This window comes from Lissotriton vulgaris, chromosome 9, assembly GCF_964263255.1.
Source record: "Lissotriton vulgaris chromosome 9, aLisVul1.2, whole genome shotgun sequence".
Classification (NCBI taxonomy): domain Eukaryota; kingdom Metazoa; phylum Chordata; class Amphibia; order Caudata; family Salamandridae; genus Lissotriton; species Lissotriton vulgaris.
Window position 1 is genome coordinate 79,395,320 of NC_141697.1, and position 15,796 is coordinate 79,411,115.

The 15,796-nt window shown below is 46.3% G+C and overlaps 1 protein-coding gene across 6 annotated transcripts in view; it reads right to left on the reverse strand.

The window, feature by feature from the left end:
* The window catches only part of NUMB (NUMB endocytic adaptor protein), a 354,591-nt gene that overhangs the window by 32,293 nt on the left and 306,502 nt on the right, over window positions 1-15,796 (reverse strand). For 4 of the 6 annotated variants that reach the window (XM_086937094.1, XM_086937092.1, XM_086937091.1 and 1 more), the window contains one exon: window positions 7,008-7,157. The exons of the other annotated variants lie outside the window; for them this stretch is intronic. In XM_086937094.1, the coding sequence (XP_086793220.1) occupies window positions 7,008-7,157 (150 nt within the window). The remainder of the gene's footprint in view (window positions 1-7,007; window positions 7,158-15,796) is intronic. 6 annotated transcript variants of the gene reach the window in all.

Consider the following 15,796-nt stretch of genomic DNA (forward strand, 5'->3'; position numbering starts at 1 on the left):
GGGGGAGCTTTGCACCCCTGCCCACAGGCGCTTCAAAGAGGGCAACTGCCTTTGGTATGTGAATCTGGCTTCTCTCACAGGAAAGGAAACCGAACCCTTTGTCCAGAGCCCTTTGACACATGCGCAGGGGAGGAAATTAGCTAGTCAAGACAGGCGTGTCCACCCTCAGGCGAGCACCACCCCTGAACTGGACTACCTGAAGTGGATGTGACTTCTCAGAAGTGACCATCTAGTTGATGGCAAATGTATAATCTCTGGAACAGGGTTACGACCACTGGCCTCAGGAAGTGGTCATATAGGGGGTGTAGTGACCCCAGCTGAAAGTATCCCATTGGCTACTACCCTACTCTCCCCTATTGCCCCTAAATCCAGTAGTTAGGGGAGGCCTGGAACCAGAAAATCAGATCCTGCCAACCAAAAGAAGAAGGCCCGAAGATCCGCAAAAAGCAAGAACTGCCAGCCTGCTGGCTGTTCCTGACGATTGCGCCAAAGTCGGCTCATCCTGCAAACTGCTGTGCCTCCAAAGGCCTGGGAGGACTGCCAGCACTTTTGCAGAGACTCAAGATCTCCCATGGAGTAGCAGAGCTGCTTTACTGCACCCCGCAGGCACCCAAAGAGACCAGAGAGGCCTCCGGACTACCAAAACCCTACACTGGAGAGCACCACTGCATCCGTGCTGCCTAGCCCAAGCTGAGGTGGCCCAATAGTGCCAGTGCGGTCCCCAGCCTAAAGACACCTCTGCACCCATCGCCCCTGGCCCATGGAGAAGAGGATCAAAGGGGTCCCCGACTTGCCAAGCATCATGAGTCCTCAGCCTCCCCATGTGGTTCAGACCGACTGGCTTCCCAGTCTAAGGCTGCAGCCTCTTTTTGACCAGAACAACCCCATGCCCCCCCCCCGGATAATATTTGGCACCTAATGACGAAAAGCACCTCTGTACCTGGCCATCCCAGTGCCCCCTGAGTTGACTTGTTGGTGCTGCCTTGGACCTTTCCCACTACTCACCTCAAGTCCAGGAAATAGATCTCTTAAGTTGCTGTACTGTACCTGAATGCCGTACTTTTTTCCCTCCCTAGGATAGCATTGCATCTTCTAAAAAATGCAGTGTTGACTTTTTAAATGCAAAAGTAGCTCTCTTAAAAAATAAACGTACCTGATCGTATGGATTCTGGTGCCTAAACATATATAAAGATACGTTTTATTTTCATAAATTAGTGTGTATTGCCTTTTTGAGTAGTGTGCATCATTTATTGATTATAATGTGTATTTGCAGATGTCTAACACTCCTCTCTGATAAACCTAAGGCTGCTCAACCACACTACCCCCTAAAAGAGCACCTTGGGATTACTAGAGGAAGCCCCTGTCCACTAGTAAGGGAATACCTGGCTCTTTGCATGGTATACCTCTTTTTGGTATACCGTATAAAGAGGAATCTTCCTACAGTAGTGAAGCTCTCACTGGGTATGGCTGTAAGGAAGAGTGCTCCTGGGAATCTGCTCTACAATCATACCGGGAATCACTGTACTGTTCAGCACGTTCTGGTACCTCATTAATTGGCAATGTTTCTGCAATTATATTCTTGTAGGAGCGGATATTCACACAATGGAAATGGGGGCAGGGGCGACTGAGGAGGTGGTGTGGGTGGATCAACTGTTTGTGGCACAGGTGTCTCTGCCTTCACACGTTGGGATGGAATTTGCACTTGTATTCTCAGATACAACTTCCTAAAACACAAGCCTGTATTTCTTGTGTTGGAAGGGGGTCATGCTACAATATGTCCAATGATATGCTATATTACATATCTACTTATAGGATCAATATATGTTGTCTTTTACCTATGATCTGGTTGATCACCTTCTTTGGATCGCAGATTTGAAGGATGTTTCGGATTCAAATTTGGTGCCGAGGCCAATCGGCGCAGAGTGGTTTTTGGCATTAAACCGTTTCCACCGATTTGGGCGGCATCAATGACTGTGCTTTTTTGTAGGTGGTTTATTGGGAAAGGCATGGAATTCTAGGAAATTCTGCTTTCTTTGGAGCAGAGCCTCTATCGGAGGTTGGTCCCAAGAGATAGGACCCTCATTCCTGTGACCAGTTTTTTTCAAGGCTCTGGGTCTAAAGGTCGGTCCTCGGTGACTGCCGCCAAACCTGAAGCTGTTAATAGTACTGGGTGCATGTTTCGATGGGGGCCCTGGAGACAGTCATTAGAGGACAGATACAAGGGAGTCCTCTCCTGGTGGTCGTCTAGATCATCTGAAGGACTGGCCTGTTGTAGTCTGAACCGAGCCTTTTGATGACCACGGCAAACAAGAGCTAAGCACAGTCCTAATGCTGCGTCGCAGAGTAGTACACCTAGCATTTGTTTCTTTGGTGCAGAATAGTTTTTGGTCCAAATTCGTTAGAAAGAACACAAACAGCCTCACCTTAGTCTCTCTGTTATCAGATTACAGACCAGATGCTGGTTCGACCACAGAAATGTACTATTCCAGGAAGGGCAAAATGTAAATGGTGTGTTCTCCATACTCTCCTCATGAGACATTCAAATACAACACTACTCTCCAAGATCATCCAACACTTCGGCTATGACATGGTCAACGAAAGGATGCTTTCTTCATCTCTTATGTCGAATTCTTGATGTATTCTTGAATTAAAGTGTTCTGGTCATCCAGCACTAAAATTGTTTTTTTTTGTGCACATCGGCCCGGAAAAGGGGTTGCAATCTCCTAACACTAGATAGTAGGAGTGTTCACAGCATGTGATCTACATAAGCAAATACAGCACACATTTTGCTGCCTTGACCTCCTCCAAGGAGGGTATATATTGAGGTCATAAGTGGCTTTTTGATAATGAAATATGCAATCTTAAGATGTAAAACAAAACAAAATGAAGCTACATAGATTTTTTTTTAAAGGGGAAGATAACTTTAAAAAATTGAAGAATGCTTGCAGGAAAAAGACTAGTTTACATTTATTTTTTAAAGCACGATCATGATCCTAGCGGGTATCGGAGTGCTTTACACGACGGAAGGTAAAGAAAAAATTGGACTAGCAACATAGTCACATATAAGCATGACAGAAATACATAAAAAAGAAAGTAATAAGCTTGATCTCTTAAAAATAGTCAGCGATGAAGTGGTCAAGCGTCATGAACAGTGACTAGCATGGTTAAGTTCAATGCGCATAGGGACGCTGTCTTAGGGCAAACACTTGGTCATCAGAAATGATTTTCCTTCTTTATGAAGGAGGAGGTAGATGAGATTAGACAAACATCCGGTGGCCTAGCATTCCAGATCTTAGGTGCGACAACAGAGAAAGCTCTAAAACCCACTTTCTTTTTATGGAAACATTGGGGTTTCAGAAGCAGGTAGCTCGCACATCGCGAATGTCTGCAGTCCCCTTATTTTTCAAGCTTTTGGGCCAGATATTGGGGGTATTGAAATGTAGGGTTCATGAGTCATGCAGGCAATCTTTAGTTGAATTCGTGCTTCATATGGTAGACAATTCAGAGATTTTAGAGCCGGTGAAATGTGATTGTTTCTATTTCGATTCGATAGGTGCTCTGCTGCAAACCAGTGCATCCTACCACTGGTGGCGGCAAAGACCTGTTTTGGCTTTAACTTCCCTGCTCATATGCTGTGATGAATAGAGGGGGGTGGGGTATCGAGTGAATGTATTATCCTCTTCTTCTGCATTTATAGAGTTGAATGTCTTTGAGGTGCCTATAACAATGCGCTCCGAATTTCAATAGGTGTTCTGCTGCAAACCAGTGCGTTGTACCACTGGTGACGACAAAGACCTATTTTGGCTTTACATACTTTCTCAGCTAATACTCAGTGCAATTTTAACTTAACTGTTTCAGTAGGACTTCTTATTTTAACACATAATTCACTGGCCAATCTACAGGAAGCATTTCCCAAAAATATACACAAGCACTTAAAATAATTTTATCCTGTAGTCAAGAAAAAGAAAAGAAAAAGATGCCAAAGAACTAAGCCGCATTAGTCTTAGCTGAGGAAAAAACACGGTGCCAAGATTGAAGGAATCAAGAAATCAGACTCTACTCTTTGTGTGTTTAGCTAACAGGGAGAGGTAAAGGAGTTGGTGTGGGTGGAGGGGACTTATTTAAACTTAAAATGCAACAACATGTCACTTGGTCACACCACAGCGCAAGGAGAGGAAATGTACTGAAGAAGGCAAAACGTATTATTAGCATGCAGGTGAAAAATGATCTCCCTCAACATAGGCGAGGAGGTGTAAGAGTGAAACAAGACTAGCTTTGCCATTTTGGGGTGGAAAATCCCAGAAAGAATGCTTAAGGGTTTAAAGCTTCTGGTCTTGGTCTTGAGTCCTTCTGCTTGTCGCTGGTACTCCTTCACCACAGGCAGAAGCCCCAACAGTCTCCGTATCCCTCCACCCTGCTACACATGGGCCACAGACATGTGCGTCAACTACAATGAGCACATAGCCCCGGCCGGCAGGAGTTACCAACTTCCACCAGAAAACAGACTTCTATCTTGCAACACTGGACCAGCCTGGAAAGGGCACTACCTCCTCTGTTCATCAGGATCCACTTGCCTGAATCTTTGCTGGTCCTTGCTTCTACCAGGCTCTCTCCTCCTCCTAGGTCACACTGGTCTTGGTAGGAAGCAGAAGGCTGGTGCTCTAAGCACAGGGCAAGTGTTCCTGGCTCCAGGGTGATGGTGCCTCACCTAGCTGGGAGAATGGCAGACCCCTGTCCCAGTTGTACCAGCTTGAAGTGTTGGTTAGGTCATTTCTCCTGATGAGCAATGCTGTTAAACCAAGTGTGGGACTCATTCTCCAATCTTTATAGTCCAAATCTAGACCCATGTGATTTAGTGTCCGGCTTTGAAATTCAACTCCTTTGAAGTCCTCTCTCCCCTGCATTGCCTTTGGACAAAGGGATAGTCCGGTACAGCAGGAGTGGTACCAGTTCTGATGGAGCATTAACAGACTACGAAAGTAACCAAGGATCAAACTTGGCCGTCAGCCTCCACTGAAATATGCCCCATAAAGTTCAAAGGCCGAAACCTTCTTCTCAATCAAGATTCCCTAGTGCACAGAGCTAACATTACCAGTCCCAACATCTCCCCGACAATATGCCCAGGTTTCACAGACCAGTTATTTGTCCTTAAATCAAAGAGACCTTTGATGTGCAGAGAGGATGTCATTCTTCCGCACCAGCAGCGTGTGTCTCATTCCATCCCTCAGAAGTGTCAGCAATACATTTCTGCTGTCTGCTGGTTTCAGTCCTCATCTCCACAGGTCTCTCCAGGCCCTGGGCCTCAACAATGGAATCCTCAAGCTCCATGTTAGGGACCTTTCACAGGCATGCACATGCATACCATCAGGCGCATGCAAGTATCACACGAAGTCTGGAGCTCACATAATCCATGTAGGCCAAGTGCGAGTCAAGTACATCGCCACTGAACTTTACATGACATGAGTCCCCATTCCAGTGACACAGGTAAATAGGTTTGTTCACACTACTGATCACTACTGAACACAAAATGGGTATGCTGCCACAGCCCTGCTAATGCCACTTCCCTATTGATAAGGGCAGTCGTCCTCTACCATCGCTTAGTGCGCCCCTCCCGGTCTAACAAGAATCAGTACCAATGGATCCAGCTATTAATGCATTGAGCACAATCATGGAAGGGCTGCACGCACGTCACTATGCAGGGAGCTTTTCAGTGCCTCAAAGTAGAGTGTGTTACAGAAGTGTGTGCAGAATTAGGGCTCATGTATGTTCAAACTTGTAACTGTTGGAGAAAGGTGAGAACACCACCAAGTCTCATAAATTGGAGACTGGTATTCTAGACTACATAAAACCTGATGTTTGAAGGATAGGTCTTGATCAAACCATATACCAGTTTTTGTTGGGTTTTTTGTAGCTTTTTCGTTTTACTAGTCACTTAGCACGAAGGGAAAAGAAAAGTGTAAGTACTGCTCCCTCTCTCTATCCTGAAATATCCGTCTCGGTCAAGAGGCTCTACATACTCATCTGAACAATTTAGCCACAGACTCATGAACCACAGGAGTTACCTTTTAAATAATGCATTGGGATTTTAGATGGTGCTATACTCAATCAACCGATTAAGTGAGAGCAGTAAAAAGTACCAGTGGGACTGGACTCAGGCCAGCCAACCACATAGTAGCCATAACCCAAGTTTTTTTATTTGATAACAATGCCCTTTTCGTCAGGAACCATAGTAACTGGATGTGGAGTGAACAAGTCGTCTCATATGAAAGATTAAAGGTACTAATACAACGTGATTAGGTCCCAAAAGGAACAGCTCTATTTCAGGTAGCCTGAGAAGGCAGATACAGGCAATTGTGTTTAGCCCAGTTTGGCTTTAATTGTTTAGTACAGTCAGGTACAACGACTGAAATGAAGAACCAAAGTTTAGTTCCCACTAAACATAGTTCTCCAACCAAAATTTCTTCAGAGGGTCTCGGCCTAAGAATCACAGAATCAACAAAATTCTCCTTTGAGAGGGTGGAGATACCAGCATTTGAACTCTCAGCCAGATTAATATTGTATCCTTTGAATTGGGGAAGTCTACAGTGCTGGAAAAAGTTAATATGATGACCAATTATTATTATCTTTTTTTAATCCGGTCTAGGAAAAAAGTACAAACCTTGAAGAATGTTCCACATACCAGGCCTGCAAACACACAAGAAAACAGACGCCACTCCACATAGGGTCCCCGAAGAAGTGTGCGTAGACATGGTATGCATAGGGGTGGCAGGTCTAGATGCGTGGAAGAGTAAGCATGGACAATATTGGCTGCGCAGCCTTTCCATGGATTTAAAACTGTTCAACCGGACTTTTATATGGTGGGACAATTTGACAATTAGCAGAGGGCTAAAGGTACCACAATACCAATGTGATACTATACAAGCTCGAATCTGCATTTCTACTATCCTTTTCAGCTTCAAACTACTAATCCTGACACCCCCACACAATCAGGCCTTTCCCAGTCTTACCAGCAGGAGTGACTGCAGCTCCAGAGTTAGTAAGGGTGGGAGCAGCAGGGGCACCAGCCCAGGGGTTGGTTTCACGAACAGGCATTGCTGCAGCTGGTGCTACAACAGGTTGGGGTGGCGGCAAGGAGAAGGCAGAAGCAGTACCATTCACTAAAATCGGAGCAGACAACATCAAATCTGTTAATTCATGCCTGCCATGATGAAACGAGCAACATTAAAACAATTTAGTTTTGTTAACACATGATTTTTTTCTATACATCATGCAAAGAAAAGCTTCTGAAAGACAAACATGGCGATTAAGTTTCGAATTAAATTAGTTTGTAAGGCAACTAAATACTGGTTTTGAAAAAAAAGCATATTAATATGAAGACTGATAAAGAAGCAGCATTATGCAAATGTAATCTTAGCATTATTATTGCATGCCTTAAGTTAATGTGGGCAGAAGTTAAGCAGTTATCCATCCCTACTTTGGGTGCAACAAAATGTAGGCAGGCTAATAGTAAGTAATCAGCCAAACAAGAGAATCCCGCTGATGCAGATATAAAGGAAGAGCATGTGCATTCAGAAACCAGAGTATGAACTGGGAGTTTGAGTCAAAACAGTCTAGCTGTTTTAGTTCCCAATTGTCCTTAACACAAGGTATATCTAGCTCCTATCCCAGTCCAAATTCAGATGCTTTGCAACAGGAAGGAGGATAACAGAATGGTAAAGAAATATAAATAGATACCAGCTTATATGGGGAGCTCGACTACGCCATAAACGAGGCATTTAACCCACAACTGACAGAACAAAGTAACAATACAATGACAGCATTCTTTTTTTATATTTTCATTTATCTACTAACCAGCAATAAACGCACATAATATGACAGCTTTTATGCGCATGGTCTACAGTATTAGATACAATCCCCGCTAAAACCTCTGTTCCGGATGCATGAGTTATCCTCAAATGTCCATCAGCAATGTGCATCGCCTTCCGCTGTAAAGTCAAGAGTGGCTGGAGTGATCATCTTCAAGCCCCAACCACTCGTAATGACGGCATTATGTAAATAAAATACAACATTTAGTGCACACGAATCGAATAAATTAAGTGAATAAATCCTCCGTGAGGCACTAGATTTCTGAATTTAACAAACCCTATTTTCTTCATCAGATATACCTCCGCCACGATTGTTCCATATAAACATGAGACAAGAAACAGCACAATAGTGGAATAAGCAGATAAATAAAAAGGCCTTAAATCCATAGTGAGTGCGATGGAAAAGCTATAAACAAAAAGCCTATGGAGGTAGAAAATGTAGACCTAACTAGACCCCTGCTTGATTACCGTTGCAGTGTTATTATTGGTAAATCTACATTTAAAAAAAAATCAAATACACCTGAGTAAAACGTCTATATTTAAAGATCTGAAGATACCTTTATGTTTAAATGCCTGTGCTTCTTCCACCAAGCAGCTCAGGATTAGATTAACTTTCTTGCTGAGTTCCAATAGGATAAAATCACACATTTTCAAAAGAAAAAAAAGAGTGAAGGACCAGCTAATTTAATTTCTGGGAATGCAGTTCAAAGGGGCCAAAGTGATCAACACCCATTGGTAGAAACAAGAGTCACTGGGCTTGCTGCTGCCTCTACTAGAACACTACAAGTAACACACTTCGATGGCCATACAGTGCCTGGCTAATGCAGGTCACAGCATGATGAACAAGTTACTTACCTTATGTTAACGCATTATCTGGTAGAGACTATCTAGCTGCAGATACCTTACCTTTGAATTTCACAGGCGTCAAGCATGATCTGGAAACATTTGCTGAGAAATACCACTTGTGTGCGTCATCTGGTGGCTCCATTCGGTTCTATGTGACGTTGTCGGTAGCATCGTTTATGACATCGCGGTCCCTATATAGGTGTTACCCAAGCACACGGATGCCAATTTCTTCCGTTTTTTTCAAGCCAGAAGCGCAGAGCTACCAAGTAACTGACATAAATGTTTGAAAACTAAGGCCCTGAAAAGGGGAATAACCCTAGCCCTAATAAAGTCAGTCTGCAAAGCGGAGAGGCATGGTTATGGCTGTAAGGAATCTGCAGCTAGTTAGAGTCTCTACCGCATAATGCGCTACCGAAGGTAAGTAACTTGTTCATCTGATAAAGACTTCTAGCTGCAGATTTCTTCCCATTGAATTTAATACCCAAGCAATACCATACCGGAGGTGGGTTGCAGACCAATACCTTATACTAGGAAGTCCTGCAGGACCGAACTGGCAAACGCTCATCCCTACAGATCTGATCGTCCAGGCAGTAGTGCTTGGCAAACATGTGCCTGAATGCCCACGTTGCCACCAGAGAGATGTCAAGGACTGGGAAACCCCGAGCCAAGCCGTAGTCGCAGTCTTTCCCCTGGTGGAATGGGCCCTTAATCCCTCAGGGTTCTTAGCCAGGGTATAGCAAACCTTAATGCAGAGAATGATCCCGCGAGAGATGGTTCATTTCTGCACTGCCTGTCACTTCTTAGTTCCCACGTTCCCCAAAAAGAGTTGGTCGTCCACCTAGAACTCTTTTGTGGAGTCATATTAGAACAACAACCCTCTTTTTGGGTCCAAGCTGTGGAGACGTTCCTCTTTCTTAGAGGGATGGGGGAGCAAAGTAGGTGGGCAGCGTGATGGATTGACCCAGATGGAATGGGGAAACAAACTTTGGCATGAATGAAGCATGTGTGCAAAGTACCACTTTGTCTGAAAAAAAACATCATGTAAGAAGGCATGCAAGATAAAGCCTGCAGTTCCCTCACCCTCCAGGCAGATGTAATTGCCACTAAAAAGGCTGACTTGATGGTAAGCAGCCGGAGGGGACAATTGCGTAAAGGCTCAAAGGGAGCACACAAGATAAGTGAGGACCAAATTAAAGTTCCCATGCGGCATAACAAAGGGCATAGCGGAAACAAGTGCACCAGCCCCTTTAAAAACCTATTTACAATCAGAGACCTTAAGAGAGAGGTTGGTCTGGCAGCCGAAGAAAAGCAGACAGAGCAAGAAAGGTAACCCTTGGAAGTTCCCAAAGCAGAGCCCTGTTAGGCAAGGTTCAGAATGTATAAAAGAACAGTGGAAAGAGAAGTAGAAAGGAGGGTCAATAGGGGTTTCTGTACAGTATAATAAAGATTTCTGCAAACAGCAGGTGTGTACCGTCTTGCCAAATTGACGTTACATACTTTGGGTGGAAGGCCAAAAGTCATCAACTGCCGCCCCTCAATCTCCACGCATGGAGGCACAGAGTTGACAGGTTCAAGAGGAGGACTCTCCCCTACTGCTGCGACAGAAAATCCACCCGAAGGGGCAGCGTGATTGGAGGATCGATGCTCATCTTTAGAAGCTCTGGATACCAGACTCTCCTTGCCCAGTCCGGAGCCTCAATTATGACTTGGGCCCGGTTGCTCCTGATCTTCTTCAGAACCCTGGGCAGAAGTGGTATGGGGTGAAAGGCGTAGAGAAGGCCTGAGCGCCACTTGTGACAAAAAGCATAGCCAAGAGATAGCTGTCTTGAAAACTCCAGCGAGTAGTATTGCTGAAACTGCGCGTTCTCTTCCGAGGCGAATAAATCGAACCAATGTTCTCCCCACTGCTGAAAAAGACCTTGCGCCACCTCTGACTGGAGACGCTTGGCAACGACGGCTGAGTTTGTCCGCCCTGGTGTTCAGAGAACCTGCCAGGTGTTGAACCACCAGGGTTATGCCCCGCTGTTCCAGCCATGTCCAGAGATGCAGGGCCTCTCAACAAAGGGTCCACAAACCCAACCGCCCTGCTTGCTGCAGTACCACATGGCAGTGGTGTTGTCCGCTATCACCAATGCTTTCAATGCTAATCAATTTGCTCGAAGCTCCAACAAATTTATGTGGCCCCCCCTACACCGCTACAGACCAGAGTCCCCTGATCTCCACCTCTCCCAGATGGCCGCCCCATCCCAGAAGTGACGCATTTTGTCACAACTGTGAGCTCTGGTTGGAGACGAGAGAGGGGTCTGCCATTGCCCCAATTGCGGTTCATTAACCACCACTGCAGATCTCTCATAGTTCCTTCCAAGATCTGGATTGAGTTGGTGAGATTTCCTCAATGAAGGTCCCACTGCAGAGTCCGCATACACCACCTGGCATGCTTTACGAACAGAATGCAGGAGGTGATGAGGCCCAACAGCCTCAGAGTCAGTCTCACCGAAGTCCAGGATAGAGGCTGAAACATCGGAATCATAACCTGAATATCCTGGTCTCGCTGCTCGGGAGTATATGCCTGAAATTGCACTGTGTCCAGAACAGCTCAGATAAAAGGCAACGTCCGTGAATGAGTCAGGTGTGACTGCGGCCCATTTATAGAGAACTCCAGTGAATGCAGGAGGTCCGCCATAGTCTGGAGGTGGGATACGACAGCCTTGGGCGAGGACGCCTGTCTTGACAGGCTTTTTGGCTCTATTTCGGAGTGATAAAGACTTTAAGCTTGCTCACATCTAGGATATGTATTCTTAGATGTGTTGGCCCTTTTAAGCCCTTTCTTCCAGACCTAGAAGAGGATAGCTGTTTTATATGATGATAGATCCCTTATTCTAATCCATCTATTGCCTATTGGCTTTGCCTTTCATTATTTTGCCTATAGTAGAGGGTGGATCCTGTGGTCCTGACTTTATATTACACATGGGTATGGTTTGTGTAGGTACTCTGACAGAGCTAAGGGTTATTTCATCCTTCTCAGGCCTACAATGCCCAGAACTAGAGAGACTCCATTTTGATAGAGCTGAGCTGCTTTAAGGGAAAAGGTAATATTTTGGTTTTGAGCTGTTGTTCGCCCTAAGCGAACCGGAGAGAACCGGCCAGAGCTGAATCTAACCAGGAAGTGTCTCTGGGCTCAGGTCTCTAGACGAAACAAGCAGCTGGTCACTGTGGGAGCGTCTAGCGCAAGGAGCCTGGTACATGGAATCGGTGGGAGGAAGCTGCTGGCTGGAACTTTCCATGAGGAGACAGCATTCTATATTAGTGAAGTGCAGAGGCGGAGTTAGTTAGTCGAGTTGAGCTGGAGTGGTAGAAGCAGTTGAGTTGAATTGGAGGAGCGGAGAGTGTTGGTAGAGTTGGAGAAGTGGAGTTGCAGAAGGAGAAGAGACAGAAGATGCTTGGAACAGAGAGAAGACAAACAGACAGTCAGTGAGCTGGAACTGAAGGAAGCAGTCAGAAGCAGTTACTTATCAGGAGGAGTTGTGAATAGCTGGAGTCTGAAGTAATGCCTTTTAGAAGAGACTGAAGTTATATCGTGGATTAATCTGTGGGAGCAGCTGGAGTTAATTGGACAATGGCACAGAGACATTTACACAGAGTGAAAAAGCTAGTGGAACAAACGGTTATCAGAGCGGCAGGAACCATTAGATTGAAGTTGGAAGGTGGAGAGAGTCCGTGGGGAGAGAAATCCAGTGCAAAGTGATCAGCACAGATGTGTGTCCAAGAGTGCAGGAGAGAATCTAAGACGAGCTAAGGCACAGACGAGAGAGGAGCCCAGATGACAGCTAGAGCAAGACTTCATACTCCCAAGGTGACCTCGTTCCTTACTTTATAAATATTAACCTTGTCCTTATACTGTATGTCTAATCCTTTTCTTTCAGCGGTGTGTTAAAAGTTCCTGTTAGTCATAGAGACCCCGCAGATTTGTGTATGTGTATTTTATGTTTATTGTAATAAAGATACCCCAGTTCTTAGTGAACTAGTGTGCATGTGTTGTTCTTATGATAGAGAGCGTTTTTACTCCTGCATACAGTGTGTCCACTATCTCAAAAGCACAGGTAACCTTTTCTTCTAGTCAGATGTTACAGCCAGAACAGATGCTGCCCCTGATCCGGTAAGTCTGAATAATTAGGGTGAGAGAGGAGCCCTTGAGCTAGGGAATAATTGACACTAAGTGATTCGGCCATCCCATAATATTATTGTAGTAGCAAAACCCTTAGTGAATAGTGAGAGAGACTTCCCAACATAGAGAGACAGAGAGCTGAAGGTATTCATAGGAAAGTGGTCGTCATTGGTAAGTGGCGTTAGTGAGAGCACTGATTGTGGTCAGTGTGTAGATCTGCCGGATTGCAGATCGGATTGTAAGTGAGTGAGCACCGGGGGGATACGGTGTTTAGGTCCGCCGGATTGTGGGCCAGATAAAGAGTGAGCACTGGGGCTGCAGCCCAGTGTGTATGGCACGCCGGATTGTGTGTCGAGTGAGCACTGAGGGTGAGCAGTGTGTATACCCGCAAGATTGCGGCTTGAGTGAGCACTGAGGGTAATCAGTGTGTAATGGTAGATAATCAGAACTGCCCCAGGGTAGATTAGTCTGGACCCATGTGGTCGCGAGACTATGAGGTATGAGTGTGGTGTAGGGCATGGATGTCCTTAGTAATCAGTGAGTATTCTTAGTATCCCTATAGATTTAGTGGTGTTTCTGATGATATGAGCTTGTATATTGCGAGTTCCCCATCCTCAGGTAGGTACCCAGGTGCCTGGATAGATGGTCCTGAGGAGGGAGGTGGTTAAGTTCCGGCTGGGTTGGAGGGGCTCTCAGGAGCTGATCCCATCTGGTCTGAGAACCCGGTCGTTACAACGCCTTAAACAGCCAGTCGACAAGGTAGGGGAAGACAGAAACCCCTAACCTGCCCAGATGAGCTGCGACCACTGCCATCACCTTTGTGAACACCCAAGGAGCACTGATTAGGCCGAAGGGGCGCACAGTAAACTGAAAGTGCTTGCGGCCTACCTTCAATTGCAGGTAACACCTGTGGCCGGGCAGGATGGAAATGTGAAAATACGCATCCTGCAGGTCCAACACTATCATCAAGTCTTCTTGGTCTACAGCAGACAAGATTTGCGCTAGAGTAAGCATCTTGAACTTCTTTTTTGAGGAAGAGATTGACGGTCTAAAGATCTAAAATGAGCCGCAGCCCTTTGTTCTTCTTCGTTATCAGAAAGTAGCAGGAATGACAGCCACTGCCTACTTGTGAAACCAGGACCCTTTCTATAACTCCCTTGGCCAAGAAAGCTGTAACTTCCTCCTGGAGCAATTTCAAATGATCCTCCATCAGCCGTTCCTGATTTGGCAAAATGGGAGGAGGAAAAGAAAGGCAAGGCAGAGAATAGCCCTCTTGAATGTTCTGCAAGACCCACTTGTCCAATGTTATGGACCTCCAGTTGCGGAGATGGAGAATATGGATTCTACAACCAACTGGAGTGTTTTGGTGTTGTCTTGCAGAGTCCGCCTAGGAGTGCTTGGAGGCTGAAGCAATCAAAAGGCATGCCCATCAAATTTGCTTGGACATCGCCTGAGAAGCCAGTTCTCCTAAGCCAGGTGTGGCGCCTCAAGGCCACTGTCGTGGAAAACGATCTGCCCAGAGTATCCGTCGTATCAAGGCCATAACTTATGGTGAATTTTGCTGCATCTCTCCCATTCTTAACTGCTTGAGAGAGCACAGCCAGGGCCTTATCCGGGACTTGTGGTAGCAATTGTGCAACCGTCTCCCAAAGGGAGTGGGAGAAATGGCACAATAAGCAAGAGGTATTCACTGACCGCAAAGCAAGGCTGGAGGAAAAAAGCATTTTCTTACCAAATTAATCCAGCCTCTTGGATTCCCTACCCCGAGGGGCAGAAGGCAACGGCCCTGGAATGTGGAGGCCTACACCACCAAACTTTTGGGGGTAGGGAGTTGGCTGAGGAACTTTGGGTCACCCGAAGCTGGGCAAAGGAGGCCTGCAAACGTCCTATTTAGAGGAGCCACTGTGCTAGGCTTGGACCACCTGCCTAGAAGGACATCAGTTAGTGCTTCGTTAAAGGGCAAAAGGGGTTCAGAGGTGGAAGCTCCAGGCTGAAGTACTTCACTCAGGAGATTAGTCCTGACCTGCATGGAATGCAGCTCTAGTCCGAGGACCTCAGCTGCCCTTTTAACTACCATGGCAATAGGATGCAACCCCACCCCTCTGTAGCCACAGTTGGCGGAGAGAGTCTGCCAGTATCTGGAGAAGTGTCTGATCCACTGGCTTTCCCAAGTTCCCCATACCAGTCCAACTGCTCTGCAGAGTCATCCTGGTGTTCCAGAGGGTCCACAGACCCCCTCCCATTTCTCTCCCGAGCTTAACACATCCTCAAAGTGTTCAGGCGACAAAATAGAAACCCTGTGCTCAATCGGCGTAGAGCAACATTGTTCCGACTCCGTGACATTAGGGATAATGGTGGAGCTAGCGGCGCTGGTGGCGCACCGGGGGCACCGCTGGAGGAGGTCACAATAGCATGCACAGCATCAACCTGGATCTGAGATCAGATCTCTAAGGCCCCAAAGGTGCCATGGCTGGAGCCGACAGCTTCTATCCCAATGGGGCCCCTTCTGACAATGAAGGGCCCGAGGGTTCACCAGAGGGGTTTGGCCAGCTCAAATATGTGTGCATGGCCTGGTAAATTCTTTAATTTAAGCAAGGGTCGCTCAGGCTCCAGGAAAGGGAGGGAGGCTCAAAGTCCACCCTGGCTGCGGCTCCACAGAACAGTGCCTAGAACTTGGTGCGCCTTACCTCTTTCATCGACGGAAGACAGCCAAGGTGAAGATGAAGTCTGCTTGGACAACTTCTTCTTGTGCCTCTTCCCAGAGTGTCCCAAAGACCTCGAGTGGGACGAAAAGGACTTTGGGGGCGGTCCCGCGACCTCCTCATCTTCGAATTTGAAGGGGACCTACATGGAGTCTCGCTGGACGATGTTGACAGCCAGCCCACAAGGAGCTTCATAGCCTGCTCCCACAAGGCCTTCG